Source organism: Montipora foliosa, chromosome 7, assembly GCF_036669935.1.
Source record: "Montipora foliosa isolate CH-2021 chromosome 7, ASM3666993v2, whole genome shotgun sequence".
NCBI lineage: Eukaryota > Metazoa > Cnidaria > Anthozoa > Scleractinia > Acroporidae > Montipora > Montipora foliosa.
This window is the reverse complement of record NC_090875.1, coordinates 31079610-31102427: the sequence shown is the minus strand read 5'-3', so window position 1 is coordinate 31102427 and position 22818 is coordinate 31079610. Positions and strand designations below refer to the sequence as shown.

At 39.2% G+C, this 22818-nt stretch overlaps 1 protein-coding gene across 2 annotated transcripts; it reads left to right on the top strand.

Annotated features, from left to right (window-relative positions):
- Nucleotides 1-1433: 1433 nt before the first annotated feature.
- LOC138010663 (gamma-aminobutyric acid receptor subunit alpha-5-like) lies at nt 1434-18860 on the top strand. 2 transcript variants are annotated; one of them, XM_068857636.1, is made up of 9 exons: nt 1434-1561; nt 7297-7363; nt 7926-7990; nt 8107-8180; nt 13108-13328; nt 14009-14091; nt 14268-14402; nt 16962-17314; nt 18046-18860. In XM_068857636.1, the coding sequence occupies exons 2-9, from the start codon at nt 7305-7307 to the stop codon at nt 18355-18357; spliced, it is 1302 nt and encodes a 433-aa protein (XP_068713737.1). In that variant the 5' UTR covers nt 1434-1561; nt 7297-7304; the 3' UTR covers nt 18358-18860. The 2 variants fall into 2 exon arrangements, with proteins under 2 accessions (XP_068713737.1, XP_068713738.1); XM_068857637.1 differs by lacking the exon at nt 1434-1561 and adding an exon at nt 3654-3773 and having other exon boundaries at nt 18046-18788.
- The last annotated feature ends 3958 nt before the right edge of the window (nt 18861-22818 follow it).

The following is a 22818-nucleotide window of genomic DNA, read 5'->3' as shown; positions in this document are numbered from 1 at the left end:
ATGGATTGTACTGTGTGACAAAAGGCATTAATCCGTTTTGCACTTTTTGCGGTTTTTTTTGAAGTGCAGACTTTCTATCTATAAATTTGACTTCTGCGAGGACTTTGTTTACCAGATTATCTGGATAGCCTCGGACACGCAAGTGTGATCTGAAAATTTTAACGTTTTCTTCAAATGTTGCCTTTGAAGAGTTGGTTCTAAGAAGCCTAAGGGCTTCGCCTTTCTGGGCGGCATGGCGGAAGCCTGGCCTGGCAGTCATAATCAACCACGAAAGCAACTTGTAACATCAACAGTTTAACTGCTTCGTTTGCACTGCTTTGGCCTGTAATGCATGTAATGTCTATATCTACCGTTAAATACCAAAATCCGTGTAACAATGCTATGTTTAAGTGGTTTTGAACTATATTCTCGTTGAGTGCCCCTGACCGTACGTCCGAAGAATTATTTTTTCCTGATATTTTAACAACACACTTTTAAAAGACAAATATAAACAGACATATAAGACTAAATATCTACTGATTGTGTCATTCTGTGACTGTTCAGTTGGCTTAAATCATAATGCAATCGATGGTTCGTTTGGTTTGCAAAATTTTTTGCTTTTATCTTTCATGTTACAAAACTAAAGCAGATTTTTGGTATCATCTGCGGTAGCAAAAACACTTCACTTACCACTGTTAGTTACATCTACATCACGGTTCCTTTCTCAAATGTGTCATCTGTAAATCAGTATTACGCTCTTCAATCTGTTCAGTGCACGGTAAAGATCGAACGCGTGAAGACCATACACTGCGCGACAGGCTATTTTTTTGCGCACATCAGATTACCAGGCATGACCCCAGATATTTGATATTAATATCAAATATCTTTGCTCTTGTAACGCAAACTTTCCTTAGTCGGGGAAGTAATGCGTAATATTTTACTTAAGTTGTCGTTACTTTGCATAAAAATTTACTGGTATGAATTTTACTCGTATATTTTCGTATTTTTTTACTCGTATGTATCCGTATGTTAGTCGTATGTATCCGTATGTTACTCGTATGTTAGTCGTGTGTTACTCGTATGTGTCCGTATGTTCCGTATGTTACTCGTATGTTACTCGTATGTTACCCGTATGTACTCGTGTGGTGTTTTAGTCATGATCCCGCCGAAACACCTGATAACGTATGTGTGATAAGGAATCCTTTTGTTATAAAAGATATCCTGTGGCGTCCCTTCTACTTCAAATGATACTGAACCCAAAATATCTTCTAAAAGGCTTCTTTTACAAAATTAAACTTGAACATGGCCGTTTTTGCATCAACATGGAATCCTGCGTTTCTTAGGCATCTTCCCTCCTTCTGTGATAACCAAGCAAAAGTCTCGAAATTGCGCGATTATAGCTCAGAGTGGGGGTAATTAAAATGCCATAAATACACATGCAAATTGCCGTAAAAAAAATTCTCAGCTGAAGATCAATTACAAAGCGTTAATTGTCATTTTTACTTGGAAGCTTAAAACAACAAAAGTGTTCGTTCTTGCAAAGACTGGTGAAGCACAGCCGGACGTTGTAGTCTGCAGTTCGGTAAGTTTTCCGTGATTGTGTACTTTAAAACAGCAAAAATTTATACTGTGGGCTGGGAACACAAATTGCACTCGACTTTCAACTCTCTCGACAACCGAGCAATTTCAGTCAACGAGAAACTGCTGTCTCCAACTTTATTCATAATTCAACAAGCGGTGGTTTGACATCCCTATTGCTCTTACTGTGGCATCCACGAGCTGATATTTAGCTTTCAAGGTGTCCGCATTTTAAGACTCACTGGGTAATGTGATGTCGTTTTTGTGATAACAAGTTGATCAGAAGCAACACTATAAAAGTACCAAGCGGTGACCCTGAACGAAACACTTGAATGTCGTCGAGATCTAGCTCATAGAAATGATTCCAATTGACCACTTGAAAGACATTCTTTAAGAGTAATTCGTTGGTGAGAAATGTCAGCGAAGCTTTCTGTACAACGCAAAATAATTATTTTAACATAAATGCGACTTCTAGCACAGTCACGTTATTTTCTTTCTGTTCCTAATTAATGTGAGCCAAACGAGCTGTCGTACTTCTAGCTTGTCACCAGTTTGGCAACTCAGCTGTTGTTTGTAAACCGTTCACTTCATACTTTGTTTTTTTGTGGCAAACTTGTAAGTTGCCCTTGGGAAAAATTCACTAGTCTGGTGATGCTTTTTAAGACTTCTGAGTTTAGTTGCGTCTTGTTCATAATCTGGATCAGTTAAGCTACGAAACAGAATCAACGAAGAATTTTTTACCATTTACCCGGACAATTTCATCCTAGAATTTATCTCGTTCCAGAAAAGATAGGCAGTTTTTGCGTTAACAGCATGCTATTAACCTATAGATTTGATCTCGATGTAAAAAAACATATCTCGATTTGACTAGACAAAAGTATTCTATGTTCTGAAAAAATTATCTAGTTAACTGTAGTCATTTGAGTACTGATAGAATTCAATGTTCAAAGAGTATTTCCTTAACAGTTTGTACACGACATATATCACGTTTATTTATTAAAAAGCCTTGCGTGCATAGCATTGTTATTGAACCAGTCAAGAAGCCGACAAATAAATACAGAATTGGAGACTTGAGACTTGTGAATGATTGGAATTAGTTTTCTTTGTCTTCGGAACACGCGAAACACTGACGGTAACTTTTTTGCGTGTATAATATGCGTGTTGCTAATGGAATTTTTGACTTCGGTCTCACGCAATGAATAATTCTCATTCTGTCATCCCTTCTTCAACATTCTATTTAAAAAAACCCTTTTTTTATCAAAATGTTCTTCCCACTAGGAAGAATTAAATACTACGTCAGTTTCTGCATAAAAGTCAATACAAATATCCCGCGGTGTCTGAAAGGCCGATGTAAATTCATTCAATGCGTGAAACACCTGTCTACGGCGTCCATAAAGTTTTTGCATTTTTCGTTGTTCTTATCTCACTTCAAGTGATTGTAAAAATAGCAAAGGTCTTCTATTTGCAATCAACCTCTTATCAACATAATTTGAACAGTTTTCAAATGGTACCGTTTATTTTTTTCGATATTGATCACGAAGCGCCTCTACATTCGATTGCGCCTGCGTTAGAAAAAAAACCATTATTCTTTAAATTTCTATAATTAGCTTTCACCGATTCTAAAACATATATAAAGAGCTTTAAGCCCGCTCCATTATTTTCAGCTTTATCATATGAATATCCTTAAGCTGTCGTGTGTTAAAAAGAAGAAAATATGAAAGAACATTGTTATTCTAATGGTTTTAACCTTCGGTAAATAGCGCCGGCTAAACAATAGAAAATTACCCTACATATGCCAAGTTGTCTATTGAACAAAATAGACGCAGAAATTTGCAAGTTGGTAGACCTTTCAAGTTTTTGTGTCATTCTCTCGTTTATTTAATTAACTCGAAAGAACATCTAGCGATGTTTGTTTGTTAGTTTGTTTGTTTGTTTGTTCAATAATTCTTTTGTTGTGTTTTCTATGGAAAAGTAAAGATTTTTTTTTTTAATATAAGCAACAAAAGACCAAAGAACATTGATGGTCAATCGAATTGATAGTTAAGATGTCTCATTAACAATTGTCCACAATTTCAAAGATACAGATGGATCTTGTAATAGACCGAATGTAATTGGGCGACGGCCGAAATACAGCAGATGTGTGAAATTTCTTCCAAAACCTCAATCCAGCTCGCCATTCCTACCTTGCATACCTCGCCGCGAATATTTAAACAGAGGTCAGTATTGGATAAGCAAGCCTAAGTTATATATATATTTGGTTTTGTCACTCTAACTGTATTAAGGATCGTCGTTGTCGAAAACAGTTTCAAAGGGACGACAGCCGCAATGGAGAATAGAATTCATCCACGACGATAAGCAATTCACTTCGAAACTGAATTCTGGCGGTAAAACGATTGTCTAAGACATTGGTCTTAAGTCTGACCAGTCATTTGAATGAAGGGGTAGTTTCTAAAGAAACTGTGGTGCTGCGTCGGTGGGGAAGTAGTATACAAAAATTTGGTTTATCAACGGAGTTGATAATGTAAATTGACCACCGTACAGAGATTCTAAAAGCTGACGTTTCGAGCGTTAGCCCTTCGTCAGAGCGAATCCACTCCACTTCACAATCCACAATCCACAATCCACTTCGCTCTGACGAAGGGCTAACGCTCGAAACGTCAGCTTTTAGAATCTCTGTACGGTGGTCAATTTACATTATCAACTCCGTTGATAAACCAAATTTTTGACCAGTCATTTGTCGCCTTCAAGCAAAGTAGTAAGAATACTAGGTAAGAAGTGGAACCCTGATTGGTAACTTAATAGTAACTTGTTCTCGTTTAGATAATGGTAGAATACAAAAATTTGGTTTTATCAACGGAGTTGATAATGTAAATTTGCCACCGTACAGAGATTCTAAAAGCTGACGTTTCGAGCGTTAGCCCTTCGTCAGAGCGAATCCTGAACGGTAGAGTTCGTTGTAGACATTTTTTTTTTTAATTTAGAAACTATTGGAAGTACAGAAATTGGCCTATAATTGTTAAGATCCGATTTAATACCCTTTTTAAAAACTGGAGTTAGTCTGGCCGTTTGGACTTAGACAATATGGCGTAAGCAAAGGTGCGATAATAGCGGAGCTCTGCGCGCGCCGTTTCAATTCGCGCGCTGAGGTTGTGCTTAATGCTTGTTTTCTTTTAAAACTCATTCGGTTCAAGAAAAAAAAATTATTGCCAAACTGGTGAATTGCAAAATAAATTTCACTGGGAAAACCGATGTCGCACTCATCGCTTCGTAATTCATGCGATATCGGTTTTTAGCGTAAAATGTACCGTGGAAGTCATTAGGCAATGAATTTTTGTATAGAAGAAAGCAAAGAAAATGATTTAATTATTAAAGCAGCAACAGGAAACATTAAAGTGGTACTACGACCAAAAATAAAAGATCCTTTTTTCCTTTGGATTTCAAAACTATGTTAACTAAACACTAACTGACCCAAGTTTTAAGTTCTGATTTTAAAAAGACACCTGTTTACTTTAACTGGAATTTTCTTATTTATTGGTCCGCCATTTTTTTACAGGCTAAAATTTTAAGCTAGTGAGTAAATGACGTCATTTTCTCTAGATCCAACCCTCTGAGGTCCAATCGACCAGTTTTGAACGTGAGTAATGGCGGACAGTGAAATCCAAAACTTACACTCAAAACAAACAGCCTTTGGATAAAACTCAAAGCGCAAAATTTTGCCAGTTAGGTGTTAGGCGAACACGCTTTCAAAATTTGAAGAAAAAAAGGAAATGAGTTTTTGATCATAGTTCCACTTTAAAATGTGGACAATTCGAAACCTTTTATTTTCATAAACCGTACAGGCAGTAAGAGTAAATAACCAGAGAGCTCCGCTTTTAGGCTTGGCTAAATCTATATATTACCAGCAGCCATCTTTACTCGGAATCTTATGAAGACCAGTAGCTTTTTTATCGTCAATTTTCTTTAAAAGGTTAAGGACGGTGCCTACTAATTCAAGGGTATATTTGCGCGGTTTACTGACTATGCGGGAAAAGTAGATCTTAACAAGTGTTATTGAAATCCAAAAAGAAAATTGGGGGCTACCACGCATTTTTCGAAGAAAATTAATCAACAATATACGTAAAACGTTTTAAAATGCAAAGCAATGTATGGCGTTCTTTTCCAAATTGAAGCTCAAGTATCTCTCAAAAATGCATGGCTACCCCCAATTTCCTTTTTGGATACCAAGATCACTTGCTAAGTTCTGCTTTCTCCGCATAGTTTTGAACCGCGCAAAAATATCCCTGTATTAAAAAGCACTAGCAATAGGAAATCCGAGTATCTTGAGATGCGCAAAAGTATGCGTAATTACAATATTAGGCACCGTCCTTAATACAATATCGATACGCGAGTTTACATTCAAGGTTAATTGTTATGTGGAAGGCCATGATATGATCAGCTTCCCTATACCAGCCCATGTGACTCAGAAACAGAGAGTTACAAGGCTGCTCCATCCTAATAAGTTATTCAACCACAAGCTTTTAGCAACGTTTACACGTATAGTTTTGTATCTAGAATCATGAGGGTATGGAATAACTCAAGCAATGACATTATTGAAGCTACTTCACTAAATGCCCGTAAACATGCGGTTTCAGGAGTCGTTATCGACCTAGAATGACCCTGGTTCCTTCTATTATCAATTTAAAAGGTTTATCGTACTTCTTGTAAAATTTACTATTAAGCTGTAAATTCAGAACTGACCAACTTGTGTCCACGTGTTTGGGAAACCTATGTGGATTATAATTATAAATGTAGATGTTGACCATTTGCAGATGAACTTAACTACACAGGCAGCACTTCCTCCTCAGTTTTAAGACCCTGTGACCGGGGTATCTCCCGCACGAATGAACTTGAGCCCGATGCTCAACTGACCGAGCCAGTCGTACCAGTCGTCAGCATCAGCACGTTGGAATTCATGTGGCCATGTTCACACCAGCTTTTTTCATTAATTGAAGACGCACTTCTTGATACCTTGTTATCATGGATACGCAAATAGGTCACGTAAAGAATTATTTTCTTGGTTTGTTTCGTGGTATGATCACAAGAAAAAATATCGAGAAACGTGCTAATTGAAAGTCAAATAAATTTTGATTAGACATAAAAGGTGACTTGTCTTTATGATCCGGGGACAAGAACGTGGTGAAGAAAAAAAGGATTATGTGGTTACATTGTGACCAGCACGTACAATGGCGGCGTAGCGCGGGTGAAAGTGACCAGCGATGTGCATGCGCGTATCTCATGGAATCTCTGTGGTGGCTGACTTAAATGTCTGCCTTAATCCAAAACGACAATCTTTAATTCTCAGCTGCCAAAAGATAGTAACGCCTAATCGCAATAATGAAAATTGCATTATAATGATCTTGAGCCAGGTTCATTACAGTATACAATTTGTGAATGGTCATAACTGAACGCCAACGCCGATTTCGTATTAAAAATTGGGACCACAGACAAACTACAAGAAAAAGAGCTGTCGAGACAGAGCTGAATAGTTTAATTTTTGACCTCTGGATTCCAATGGAAGGGGCCAGACGTCGTCACTAGATATCGGTCATCAAAAATGCTTTTCAAATAGAACTAAGGTGTGTTGTTAAGATTACAAGTAATTTTAAGGATGCGAGGAAATCCACTCTGTCGATGCCTATTATGAAAACGTTATTTTTGCCACACCATCGAAAGCATTTGAAATTTGTCTTTTTGTGTCAGCTACAAGAATGAAGTCTGCCGTTCGTCACTCCTGGGTCCTCTCGGCTTTGCTATTAATATCTCACCAGTAAGTATGAGACTTGTTTCGTTCAATAATTTTGGTTTTTGATTATGAAGCATGTTAACCACTCAGGCAACTGGTCCAGCCTGCAATTCGGACAGAACTCGATTCAAGGCGATGCCAACTGTGGAAGTAAAGCTCTTTGCGAAGGTTTCAGAGTGCAGTCCGATTGAAGGCTTTGAATATTGATGTCTCGCAGACATTGAGTATTCGTCACGAATACTTTCTCCGCGTTATTGGACTTGAACAACACTTTCCAATTACAGATTCATTTACTTGTTTCAAGTTGTACGAAGTGACGAAACAGATCAAAACAACTTCCTAAAAGTCATAGAGGAAATTTCCTCCTGATGCCTTGAATCAACCGTCAACCAATAAAGCTGCAATCCCCCCCTCCCTCCCCTTCCACCCTCCGGAATGACATCGCTCGAAAGATTGCAATCGTTTTACGTTTTACTTTAGTTTTCATGTTTTATTTTTTTTATGTTCAACTGCCAGCCTGATGAGACTCTACCAAGGGGGACAAAATATTCCGGAATGATGCACCGATTTCTTATATTCATTTCAGAGTGGATGCTGATGTCATTTCCGCTTTTTTCGACAAGTACGATAAGACGTTGCTTCCAAGCTTTGGTAAATTACCATTGTATTCATGAAACTCATATTTTAAAGAAGTCTCTCTCGACATTAGGTTTGGGTCGTGCTGCACTAGTTGATGCTTGTTTAACTTACCTTGCATTGTGCTGCAGAAACGGGTGAAGTTCTTTCCATCAGAAATAATTTGTACGTTGAATCTTTTGGAAACATCGAGGAAGCTAATATGGTAAGTGCGATTGCAATTGCCGTTGACATCTTTTCTTAGTCACTTTGGTTTATGACCCAGAAAACTTTCCTACCTCAATAGTTTAACATCTCGAGCGTTTCATACCTCAAGTTGGATAATGATGAGTCAGCAATTTTTCGTTGGCCTCACGTTCACAGTCACTCAGCCAGACAGCAAGTCTGTCAGTCAGTCAGTTAGCCAGCAGTCACTCAGTCAATCAGTCAGTCCGAGTGGCACTCAGTCAGTCACTCAGTCAACCAGTCCGTCAGTTAGTCAGTCAGTGAATCAGTCATTCACTCAGTCAGTGAATCAGTCAGTCACATAGTCACTCAGACAGTTAGTCAGTCAGTCACTCTGTCAATCAGTCAGTTATTCAGTCAGTCACTCAGTCAGTCAATCAATCAGTCAGTTAGTAATTCAGTCAGTCACTCAGTCAATCGGTCACTCAGTTATTCAGTCACTCATTTAGTCAATCAATCAGCCACTCAGACACTCAGTTAGTAATTCAGTCAGTCACTCAGTCAATCAGTCAATCAGTCAGTCACTCAGTCAGTCAGTGAATCAGTGAGTCACATAGCCAATCAGTCAGTTAGTCAGTCAGTCAGTCACTCTGTCAATCAGTCAGTCAGCCACTCACTCACTAACAATGCACCTAGACAACCACTATGCAAAGCGGCACCTACTCAAAAGAACTTTAAAAAGTTTCTTTGGAAGGCAGATTCAAAAGACAAATTTCTCAGTGCATTATCCAATCCTAATGTTCAAAGATTATTTGATTCCTTCAACTCAGAACACCACGCATCAGTAGACGATGAAATCTCGCAATTTAACCAAATTATCAATTCGGTGGCCAAATCATGCCTAGCAACATCGCGGGAAACACCTGCAGACACCTGCGGACAGTTAAAGAAACAACTGCAACAATTAGTAAAGAAAATTAACCCCAGTTCTCACCAATCACTACGACAAGATTATTTTGTTCTTTAAAAAAAATACAAAAAGCATGTCAAAATGATGCATAAAAGATACAAAAACCAAATAGTAAATGAAATTAATGCTTTACACCCAAAACACAGTCAAGATTTCTGGAGGTATATTAATCAACTTAGAAAAAGCGATGCTGTCGAAGAGGAAACCTCTGTTTCGTCAGAAGATTGGATATGTCATTATCAGAAATTATTATATGATAGCCAGGAACCGCACACCACTTTGGACTTTTCAAATGAAGATATGGACTGGGAAAACGAAAATTCAACGAATAACGACATTTTAGGGCAACCTATTACGACCAACGAAATCCATGTACAAATATCAAAACTCAAGTTGAAGAAAGCTTCGGGTATGGATTGTATCCTTAACGAAATGATTAAACACGGACGCTATTATCTAATGCCTTCATTAGAAAAACTGTTCAATGATATACTAGACAGTGGAACATTCCCAACCCATTGGAAGATAGGTGTTATAAAACCGATATATAAAAGAAAGGGTGATAAGCGGTCTCCAGCAAATTATAGAGGAATCACATTGGCGAGCTGTTTAGGAAAACTATTTACATCAATCTTACAATCCAGGCTGAACAAGTTTATCGAACAACATAACATCCTCAATCCAGAACAGTTTGGATTTCGCCCAAATTCCCGAACAACAGATAGTTTATTCATCCTACAGAAACTCATTAATAAGTATACAAAACAACATAAGAAACTTTATGTTGGCTTCATCGATTATGAAAAAGCGTTTGATAGCGTGTGGCAGTTCGGGCTGATCTATAAAATCTACCAGTATGGAGTTAAAGGCAAATTCTTTAAAGTCATTAAATCCATGTATTCGTCGATTAAAAGTTGCGTCAAAACTGATGAAAGCTCTATCACAGAAATGTTCTCATGCAACAAAGGAATAAGGCAAGATGATGGCTTAAGTCCAGTTTTATTTTCATTATTTATGAATGACTTACCGCAATACTTTAGGGACAACCATTGTCCAGGAGTAATGATTGGAAGCCATTCTCTAAATTGCCTCATGTATGCTGATGATTTGTTAGTTTTAAGTCCCTCTCCAGAAGGACTACAGAAATCGATTAACGTCATTAAAAAGCACGCAGAGGAATGGAAGCTGAAGGTGAATACCAACAAATCAAATATCATCATCTTTAGTGGGAACGGTCAAACCAAAAACAAGGAAATTTTCCAATATGGTTCAGAAGCATTACGTATCGTCGACAAACAAACATATTTGGGAATAGAAATGACCTCATCTGGTCGCTATACCTACGCAAGAGACATCCTTAGCAAAAAAGCTTATAAAGTTCTTGCGACAGTGAAACGATTGTTCTCCAATTCGGATACGACCACAATTACAATTAAGAATAAGCTTTTTGATGCCCTTGTCAAACCTATACTACTATATGGATGCGAAATATGGGGACCGGAGCTATTATCATATAAGACCCATTTTGACAAAAGCACTATCGAACAAGTCCATATCAAGTTCTGTAAACAAACACTAAATACCCCATGGTACACAGAGAACATTGCCTGTAGGGCAGAACTTGGACGGTACCCTTTAAGTATAGACATAAAAGCTTCAATATTTAGTTACTCGCTTAGATCACAGCATAAAACAGTCAACCCTCTATTAAAGGAAGCCTTTCATCACGCAAAAATCACAGCCAATTTTTGATGTATTAAATAATGACGAAACTATACGAATGCACTCTACAGGCAATACATCAAGCCAACTACACATTAATAATGCTCGTTCCTCCATAAAGAAACAGCATAAAAAGGACTACATTCGAAATTGGCTGAAGGCTCGCAACAACACTTCCGAAGGCTCTAGAGAGAAATTTACACACAAAGAAGTCAAATTCGACTACCAATTGGAAGACTATCTCAAAACTATCAGAAACCCAGCACATAGAATAAGTATGAAAAAATTGCGTCTGGGGGTTCATAGCTTGCGAATACAGACTGGGAAATACGAAAATAGAGGTGCACCAATCCCAGTAGATGGAAGAACATGTTTAGTCTGCAATAGAGGCTATATAGAAGATGAGCGGCACTTCTTGATGTATTGCCCAGGGTACGATAACATTAGAAATGAGCTCCATTCTCTCCTTTCAACACACGATGTTGTTTTCAAAAGCCTTAATGATGAGGACAAAATACGGTATTTACTTACCCTAGAAAACGAAAGCACTTCAAAGATAATTGGTAAATACACATATTTAATGTTTCAGAAGAAAAAAGACTTCCTAAATGCAAAATAATTAGAATAATAATTTTATACCAATTGTATTACAAGTAATTGTATGATCTCTTTAGTTAATTAGTTATTCTAGTAGATATCATCACCTTTATTGTAACGAGACCGATACCTCCCTTTGGAGAGTAAGGCGCAATAAAGATTTACTGTTTACTGTTTTACTCACTCACTCACTCAGTTAGTCAGTCAGTAAATCAGTCAGTCATTAAATCCGTCAGTCAGTCAGTTATTCAGTTAGTCAATAAGTCAGTCACACATTCAATCAGTGAGTTAGTCAGTCAGTTAGTCAGTCAGTTATTCAGTCAGTTAGTCACACACTCAGTAAATTATCAGTCAGTTAGTCACTCACTCACTCACTCAGTCAATCAGTCAGTAAGTCAGTCATTCCGTCAGTTAGTCACTCACTCAGTCAGTCAGTCAGTCAGTCAGTCAGTCAATATAGCACTTGTATTTGAACAGACTTAACTGATTAGAGTGTAATGTCAAGTACTAAGGATCTACCTGTGTGGGCCCATTTCCATCAGTAGGGCTAACGCTCACATGGTTCATATAGGGTAGATACTTAGCACTTCACATTACACTCTAATCAGTTAAGTCTGTTCAAATATATGTGCTACACGGCCAACGTTTGCAAACACGTATTCCCTACTTGTAGTTAGTCACATAGTCAATCAGCCAGTCACTAAATCAGTCATTCAGTCAATAAGTCAGTCAGTTAGCCACTCATTTAATCACTCAGTCAATCAGTCAGGCAATAAGACAGTCACTCATCCAATCAGTGAGTTAGTAAGTCAGTTAGTCAATAAGTCAGTCAGTTAGTAATTCAGTCCGTCACTTAGTCAATCAGTCAGTGAAGCATTCAGTCACATAGTCAGTCAGTTGATCAGTCAGTCAGTCAGTCAGTCAGTTAGTCAGTCAGATCGTTCCGTAGTCAGTTAGTTAGCGAGGCAGTCCGCCAGACAGTCACTCAGTCAGTCTGTCAGTCAGTTACTCAGTCAACCATTCAGTCAGTCACTCAGTCAGTTAATCAGTCCGTCAATCAGTCAGTCAATCAGTCAGTCAGTCACTCTGTCAGTTTGTTAATTGATGATCGATCGATCAATCAATCAATCAATCAATTAACCAGTCAGCCATTAATCAATCAGACTTATTCTTACATTCCAGGGAACGACGACAGAACAAAAACAGTCAACACTATCATTTCATTGAACACTTTCATATAATATCATTTCATATCGTTATTTACCCTCGGATTTTAGAGTAGCTTCCTGTAGCTAGTATCTTCCATTTTCACTGAAAGGGGATAGTAACAACGTAATCAATCAAACAATCAATCAACCAATCAACGAGACAACCAATCAATCCAGTCATTGATCTACCCATCAATGAATCAATTAATCAGTCAGTCAATCAACCAAAGAACTGATTTAACTTACATGTTAAGAATTGTCACTATTTAGGGTTACCTCCAAAAGCTGGGATCTAGGCCCTTATGTATAGAGATGTGAAAACTGTGTAAAACCTCTTGTGTTTGTTTTTCATGCGGTCCTTACGAGGAATCACAACTTCAACCAAATGAAAACGACGATCACGGTAATTCCAAAAGTGATTACAAAAAGATGTGTGCCCTGCCTTGTTAACCGCTTCGTTTGATTGACAGGAGTACAAAGTCTATGGCTATTTTCGCCAGTACTGGCATGATCCGAGGCTTGTAGGAAAGTTGAATCGCACTCTCACCTTGCACGGGAAAGACATTGATAACCTTTGGGTTCCAGATCCGTTCTGCTACAATGCACGAGAATCAAACATGATGATACCCAACGAACAAATTCACAGTGTTGTTCACATACGACCTAACGGAAGTATCGAGCTTAGCAAAGGGTGAGCTAGACGTTTATTCCAGACTGAAGCTTTATAATCACCAAAAATGACATTTAAATACTACATTTGTAAGTCCTGGGAAATTAGCAAAAGCTCGTTTGCAACGATAGTGTTTTAATATGATTGTCTTTTCAGTGACATAATTATGGTTAGAAATCCGATTTAGGTCTTATCATCATTCTTCAATGAAAGTGTTGTTGTTGTTGTTGCTTCTTGTTCTTCTTGTTCTTCTTGTTCTTGTTCTTGTTCTTGTTCTTGTTCTTGTTCTTGTTCTTGTTCTTGTTCTTGTTCTTGTTCTTGTTCTTCTTCTTCTTCTTCTTCTTGTTCTTGTTCTTGTTCTTCTTCTTCTTCTTCTTCTTCTTCTTCTTCTTCTTCTTCTTCTTTTCTTCTTCTTGTTCTTCATGTTCTTGTTCTTTTTTTTCTCTTTCTTGTTCTTGTTGTTCTTGTTCTACTTCTTCTTGTTCTTGTTCTTCTTCTTGTTCTTCTTGTTCTTGTTCTTCTTCTTGTTCTTCTTCTTCTTGTTCTTCTTCTTCTTCTTCTTCTTCTTCTTGTTCTTCTTCTTCTTCTTCTTCTAATTCTTCTTCTTCTTCTTCTTCTTCTTCTTCTTCTTCTTCTTCTACTTCTTCATGTTCTTGTTCTTTTTCTTCTTCTAACATTACAACAAATATTGTTCGTCTCAGAGTTACGTTGCTTGCCTCTTGCGTAATGAACCTCCATGATTTTCCATTGGATACACAGACGTGTTTTCTCAAATTGGGCAGCTGTAAGTATTGTAATATATCGATTTTTACCTTTTTTGTCAATTTTCATCTCATCACATCCGGATAGCAGACAACAATGGCATCGCCCGAGTGTTCTGTGATCTTGCTTTTAAGACGCGGATAGCATAAGGTGTTCACAGGTATGTGACTTATTTCTGTTCTTCTCCACTGCATCCAGATGGCCATTCTGTTGAAGAAGTCGTATACGAGTGGCTTCCTGGAGACACTGAACTTTTGGTTGGACACAGTGAAATGGCTCAGTTCGAGTACAAAGGCTCTAATTTATCCTCGAAAATAGAAGAGTATTCAAGAGGTAAGGAATAAAAACTCCTTATAATGTAACGCTTGAAGTAATAGTAAAGTAAAGTATAGTAAGGTATCTGCTTACGAGCTAGCACTTATCTCCGGTTTCATTACCATAAAGCGACCAGGAGTACCTCTACTCCCCCTGGATGGGATGCTAGTCCATCGCAGGGTTACCCATTTATACACCTGGGTGGAGAGAGGCACTGCGAGAGCAAAGTGTCTTGCTCAAGAACACAACACAATGTCCGCAGCCAGGACCCGAACACGGACCACTCGATTCGGAGTCGAGCACTCTAACCATGAGGCCACCGCGCCTCTCGCAACGCTTGACGTAATACTGACCGCGATTTGTTTTTCATGTGCAAACCCTTCCCCTTGCTGTTTTGCTTGCACGGTTTTGCGACTACAAGCCCCGTGCAAACGGACGTAACAATGATGGCCAATATTGTTGGGTGTTACATGTTGCGTCCGTTTGCTCACCCTGTTAAATGTTGTTGCGTGTTGTTGGGAGTTGTTGCACGAAGTTTGAAACTGGTCAAACGTTTGAGCCAACAACTCCCAGCATTTCTTTTCTTCCGTGATCGGCGAAGCGTAGGGCAACATTGCCCGATCCGTATGCACAGCTCTTCCAACATTGTTGAGGCCACGCCGGGCATTTCATTTGGTGTCCACGTGTAGGTAGCCGCGCATTAATTGTTGAAAACAGGATGGCAGCCGAATTTTGTATTTTTACAAAGTTTTATGAGACTTATCTTTTTCATAATAAACTACATGTCCTTACATTGTTGGGAGTCGTTGCGTCCGTTTGCACACAACTGCCAACACTATCCAACATCTGCAGAACTAACAACTTCCAACAATGTTGGTAGTTTTGGCGTTCTTTTGCACACAACTGCCAACACCATCCAACATCTGCAGAAACAACAACCTCCAACAATATTGGTAGTTGTTGCATTCGTTTGCACGGGCTTAAATGAGACAACTACACAATTTAAGAGGCATCGGTTTTTTGTTCATATGTTTATTTACCCTCAGATTTTAGAGTTTACGCTAGTTTGATGTAGCTAGCATCTCCGAGCATTTACCCACCCCACCATGATACACAACAAAAGACAGACAACAACACCAGGAACTACATGCCCTACTCTTTGCGACAAGTGTGTGGGTTCTTTTACGTTCCACAGGATTATGAACAATGAAGGGTTCTGACACGGGACCTACGGTTTACCGTCCTTACCCGAGAAGTCTTGAAAGTCTAACCTTTTGCAGATGTCATTACAAAGGCAGCTCTTTCACCTCAATTATTTAAAGAACCTTAGTGTTGGTCCTGCTGGGCTTAAACTTACGACCTCCTGCACGGCAGCCCAGTGCTCAACCAACTGGGCCACCTGTGCGCGGTAAGCCACGGGTGTGCGGTCGACCAGACGAACTTTCGGTCGAGGTCTTCAATCCAGTAGTGAGACATAGGACAGGTCCAGGGCTTCTCCAACACCCTCACTCCTAGGAAAACTATCCCGTCCTCTTCTTAAATAATATTTCTAAAGAAATTAATGCCTTCCTTTTAATCTTTGCAGCACTAGTACGTGATATTTCAGTAGAGTCTCCTTTAAAATTTAGACCTCTCTAAAAATAGGGTTAATTGTGAATTTTAGGGGACTTAATGCAGGCGTTCTTGAGATGCGGGCGGCAACCGGAAGTGAGCTGATTTCCCTTTTAACTTGTCTTCACACAACTGAGTTTACATTGCTAAGTATCTTTTCCCCATTAGAGATGATAACCATAAAAACCTGGGAGATACCGCTGTCCTGGCATGCGACCTGTTCTTTTCCGGTTGCCGTCCGAGTCTAAAAACGCGCGTGCTTAAGCTCCCTAATTACCTAGCCGCGAATCGGCACAGTAAATATCCACCACTAGCCACCGAAACTAACAGAGGTTGATAGTTGTTTTAGTACATGCTAAAATAGTGAGATAATATAGCCCAAAAAGATGATTTTAACTCATTTGTTCCTGCAACGATTACACAAATCCCGCGAGAGTTTCTCGGACGTGAATAGCAAAGGAAATTCTGAGTTTGAGTAGCCAATCAGAGCGCGTGTTTAACGCTGTCCCCCGTTTTAGTATATACTAATGAAAGCTATTGCTGAGAAAATCACCCAGTTTATTATATCTCTCAGATAGTACGCGCGCTGTAATTGGCTAAATTAGCGGGCCGTATTCTACAGTACGGCCCGCTGTACAGCCCGCTAAATTTAAAATTTCGACAAAACATCATTTTGGCACGGCATTCTTTGTGGCAGTTGAACCTTCCGCTTCACTTTGACCAGTTTCCTTGCCCGCGCGCCGGTTAACCTCAGAGATATAATAAATATCTTCGCGCTTGGGCCATAAATCAACGGGAAAAAACGAGGATCCGTAACTTACAGTACGGACCGAGAAAACGAGGCTAGTAAGAGGTATAAATTAAACACGATTTCAAACAAAGGGATGCGCTGGTTGCAAGATCGCTTTGATATTGTATGTTACATATTCTCAATGAGTGAGACAAAAATGTTTTATATTTTCCCAGCAAACTACTCAATCCTCACCGCCACGTTTTTCTTTCAACGACGCATCGGTTACTTCCTTATCCAAGTCTACTTCCCAAACATCTTTGTCGTTGTCCTAAGCTGGATCGTGTTCTGGATGGAGAAAGATGACATCGGCAACAGAATGGCTTTGGGTATCACCACAATTCTGACCATAATGTTCCTTCTCGGATCTCTGAATGGTAATCTGCCTAAAGTCAGCTACCCAAAAGCACTGGACTGGTACCTACTGGTCTCCTTCATCTTTGTCTTCCTGTCTTTGATTGAATGCCTGATAGTGTTTGTCGTTGCAAGGAATGCAAGCAATTTCAAAGACAAAGCGATTAGATTCGAGGTATTTTCGTTTTCTCGTGTTAACTGTGGTTTGGTCCAGCAAGAAAGAACAAATGAAGGTCTTTTTTTCTGTGTAAGAAAAAGTTGACATAGCTATTCTAACCACTTTCTCAAATTCACAATGTATTTTGTTCAGAAGTGTCAAGTATCCAGAGACAATAAATTATAACTAGGTCCAGAGTAGAGAACCAATAAACCCAACCCACATAACGCAAATTAGATTAGTTGGGGCAATGCTTGCTCAGATGACTGATGACAATGACGATGGTGATGATGATGATGATCATGACAATAATGATTGCGATAATGATGACGTTGATGGTGCCAATGATGATGATGATAATTACGATAATGATGTCGATGGTGGTTCCAATAATGATGAAGATGATGGCGATGAGGATAATGACGATGACGACTAGGATGATTATGATGATGAGGACGGTAATGATGACGACGATTATGACGTTGATGGTTCCAATGATGATGGATATGATACGATGATGATGATGGATATGAGGAAAATGATGATGATGATGATGATGATGATGATGATGATGATGATGACGACGACGAAGATGTTGATGATGATGATGCTGATAAATAAGCCTTAAATTTCATACTCTCGCTCTTCATCTCAGTACAATCCACATTTCGATGAATAACAGTGTCGTATACACTATAGCTAGTATAGCACGTCGTCGCTAAATAAAGTTTCATTTTATCGTATTTCAGAAGCGTGCAACTCCTCTTTCCTCAAGACTTTGCTCGTCATTGAAGACCTGCCTGTTTGGATCCAGGACGCACAGACGCAATCCTGTTGAGTATAATCGAAACGATCAAAGATCAAACTTTGAAGACGATATTGAAATGGCCCATGGCGTGACCAAAGCAAACAGGTTCGTGATGGACGATGGAGTACTTGATCAGACCACCCAAAGGAGCAAGCGAATGATGAAACGAGCCGAAATTATTGATAAGATTTCTCGTGTTTTGTTTCCGCTGACGTTTGTTGCCTATAATATTTTTTATTGGAATTATTACTGAAGTTGCGAAAATTCAAAGGTTTAGCAAAAACGGAATTTTGGTCCACGGAAGATGTGAGTCGATCCTTCCCCTCAAATTCTCTCAAGTGAAAAGCAGTGGTTTCAATAACTTTCTCCATAACCGGCTGGTGATGGTGGAATAGGAAGTGTTGATCGCAGCTCGAACCCAAACACAAAAGCCTGGTCTTAACCTAGTAAGCGACAATTCGTAAGAGGCCCTCAGTATATGTGGCGATAGACCGCCAATAATAAAACCAGCTTTTGTTGAAACCTCTGTTAAACTTTGGTATTTTGATGCGTTGTTTTTGCTATAGAAAATTTAGAGTAGGAGTCGAGTCAAAATAAATTTACATCTGTTGATTTAACAGTATTATGAAATACTGTAAAGAGGTTTAAGTAGCACAACGGGGACTGCAAAAAACATCTTGTACGACATTTCAGTTCCTGTGATCACTTTGTCCACCATGTAAAAGGGAAGAGGCACTATAAAAGGTGCAGTTCCTTAGATACAATCGGATGATTTGTCAATATGGACTGAGCTTAATATATTATAACCATGCGCTTTTTTGAGGCGGACGACAACCGGAAAAGAGATTTCGCGAGCCAGGACAGTGGTGCTTCCCAGATTTTTACAATCATGTGTTCTATGCTATGCATAACAACGAGCTCATGCATGAGGTTACAGTCCAACAGACCAGACAATTCGGAGATCTTTTTATTGACTTTGTTGCTGAGGATATAATGTTTGGCGATCATTTTTATTTGTAGCATCCAGAGGCCAGGGAAATATGCAGGTGAAACATGGCCAGAAATCTTGGACAGGCATGCGCTCTCGATACAGCATTTTTACGTTACATTGTGTCATAAATGGCCAAGAAATTTATAGCTTTTAGTGAGGAAAAAGATGTAAAATGAACGCACCTCACAAACTGAATGAAAAATCCAAACTCTTCACTGCGATAGCCATCGAGAAAACCTAAAAATATCGAAAAGAACTGCACTTCTCCACGTCGGTATTCAGTATTCAGTATGCGGTATTCAGCTTTGAAGACCCGAAGAATTTTTCCATGTGGAAAAAGCATAAAATCCAAACATATTAAATCCAGCTGTCGATGAATGCCTCTCGCCTCACGCCGTAACGTAAAATGAACTTTGTTCACTGAGATTTGGAATCTTTTTTAAGTCAAGTTCGAAGAAATGCCTCAGGACATCTCTCTGTTATCTGTCGTTGTTGCGGTTTTTTGGGTAAAAAACAAGCCAAAATACACCAAGCTATTCTCAACTAAACTTCAACATCTTCGGTGCTCCAAATATATATTACCTAAATTTCATTTAAATGTTTCCAAAACCACTCGTTGAAAAGCTTGTTTCACAGACAGTTTATTGCCGACATTTTTTGGGGCAATACCTACGTGAATGTCACTACTTGATGTGTCCTAACCCTATGAGCCCGAAAACACGCAAAAATCCAGCAGAATTGTCAATTACGTGACACCGTAAATGTAAATCTCACGAAATCCGATGTCAAAGATTCCTGGCCAGGAGAGTGAAAGATGCCAATCGAGCTCGATTTTCTCGAGAACGAAAACCTTTGTTGCCGAATCACGAGCTTGAGGGCATTGTTTTTGTCCCACTGATGGATTAAGCTAGGCTGGTAAACTTGCCGTTAGAGACTTACAATTGTAAATGATTGACAAAGCCCTTATTGTTTTAATAAGCTTCATGAAAGCCCAGTTCGCAAGCTAGCATTTTTGTGTACAGTTACCAAACCATCACATTTGCGTTTTAGCATTTGTTCGTGTTATATTCCAGCGCTGCTTTGGTGAGGTTAGTACACTTATTTTGATATCGACTAGTATTTCATTAGAGATAGAAAGTTATTTTCAGTTTTAAGGCTAGAGCAATTAAGTCATCCTCATCTTTGCCATGGCTTCAACAACGTGATTCGTATGCATTGCTGTCTCATTCCATGCGTACTCGACTTCATTGCGACAGCCTCAAAACTGATAAAAGTGCCCCTACTTGAGATTTTCCCGTGCTCAAACAAACAGTGCACTTGATTGGGGCATCTTTTGCGGGGACAGTCAATTTCTGTCAACGTGTCCTGCGCTTGGATCCCCGACTCATGTCGACTCTTTTGAGGATTTGGGGGTATTTACATGAGACCAGGAAGAACTCAGACCGGGATGACATCGTATCGGCCTCCATAAATTTCCTTTTTTTGCGTTTACATCATAGAGACCGGCCTGACAATGAACTCAGACCGGTCTGACTTCGTCTCGGCTGCTGGACCGAGACAAGAATCCCTCGTACCGGTATGAATTCGTACCGTTCTCAAGTAAATGACAACAAATTTCAGACCAGTTCTAGAAATTTTAAGCTTGTATGCTTTTGGGTCAGCGATATATGTTTTTTTTTTTATATACAAAAGATATGATTTCGTCCCGAAACCAGGCTGGCACCAAGCATTTCTTCCGCTTCAAGTTTATACCGGTCTGATTTCGTCCCGGCAGCATGCAAAGACGTTTATCAGCTCTTTACTCTGCTCCGAAAGGGTACTGTGGTTTTCCCGTCTAATGAAACAAGGCTTAAATGTCTTGATTTGAAGTCAGTAAGATAAATCTTAAGAAAGTGTTAGTATTAGCATGAGCATGAGCATGAGCATGAGCATGAGCATGAGCATGAGCATGAGCATGAGCATGAGCATGAGCATGAGCATTAGCATTAGCATTAGCATTAGTATTAGTATTAGTATTAGCACCTTCCTCTTGATCTACCGTGATTTGATGTGATTTGATTTGAAGTCAGTAATATAAACCTTAAGAGAGTGCTAGTATAGATCGTTTTCACTGTCACGCAATAAAAAAATAAATCGAAAACCATCCAGTGGAAAAAGTCAAGAATTCGTGATGCTGTAGAAGATAAATGAAGAAGACACTTCTCCAAGTTTTAGGCCTGTGCGTTTCCCCAAACTTCAGATATTCGTCAAAATGTTTCCCAGAAATTTACAGAGCCCAGTATGAAAACGCCATGTTGGTGCACATCTGTGGTGCACCAATATGGCGGCCGGAAAATAATGTCAACATCTGTTACTTACTTTGGTTATCTAGGCGAGTGATCATCTGTACTGAACAGACAGCTATTTACCTAAGCACTTTTCCTAATGCTTCAAATTCTAAAAAGGCTCAAAACCATGAGATAAATATATATTTCTCAATAAACTCGATCGTCGCCTCGTGTCACGCACCGCTATAACTCAGAAATTCAAAATGCTCTAGTTTCCAAACGAAGCACGCTATTGAGCTTTAAAATTGCAAATGGATACAAATTTACCGCCTCTTATGCCTGATGAGGATAAAAACTTTCGTGGCTCTTTAGTTTTGGATTTTAGAAAATGATGACGTCACGTGAAAACGATCTATTGGTATTAGCATTAGCGTTAGCATTTGCATTGGTATTAGCACCTTTCTCTGGATTCTGGACGTCCCTAGCAAACAGGCTTTCTGCAGAGCTGATAAACTCACCGCACACTGTAGGTGTTATTGGCACTTTTCAAAGTCTACTTACAGTGCCCATTGCCCCTGTGACGATTGGGATAACCTTCACCCTTTTACACTCCCAAATTCGGCCAATCTCATATCACAAAAAAATGTATTTTTCAAGTTTTTCCTGTTCTTTCTCTTTCACCCTCGTATCAAAGGGGCTTGCAATGTCTACCAACGCATATTCTCTTGGTTTTTTGTGCAGTATTACGATGTCAGGTCGAGAGTGTTACATTACCTTTTCTGTCTGAAGTGTGCAGTCCCATAACATTTTCACATCTTCATTTTCCATCACATACTCTACCTTATGGTCATACCACTTTTCAGAGGAGGGGAAGTCGAGCTCTTCTTATACAAACGTTTAATACTTAACAATTAGACCCGTAGCCCGTAAGGGCCGCAAGGGCTACGGGTCAATAGCCCATGAGGCGAAGCTGAATGGGCTTTAGACCCGTGCCCCTAGAGGGCGAAGGGTCTAATTGTTTTAGTACCACCCAACTAGTCGGACAGAAAAGGCAATAGGAAAGTTAGCAAATGCAATATTTATTTGGGAATAAAACAAAAGAAAGCGTCACGCTTTTGGCTACTCGAGGACTATTACTAATACTCCTCTAGTAGCATAGCAGGATTTGCAGGATTTGCATTAGTCCACTAGTTGGGAGATACTAAAGCCGTTTATCACCCAATTAACTGATTTGAAACCCGAAAAAACAACCATGGTTGTTATTAAACAGCACGTAATTGACATTAATAGTTGGGCCGGTTTCCCATTTCAGTAAATGGGCCATGTGCAGCTGGCGATCACATGGTACAAAAACCGCCATACTGGAGAGCAAATTGCGCACTGGGACATCTAAAATTAAACAAATCAACTTAACTTAAATTTTTGTTGTTTTAGATGTCCCAGTGGGCAATTTGAA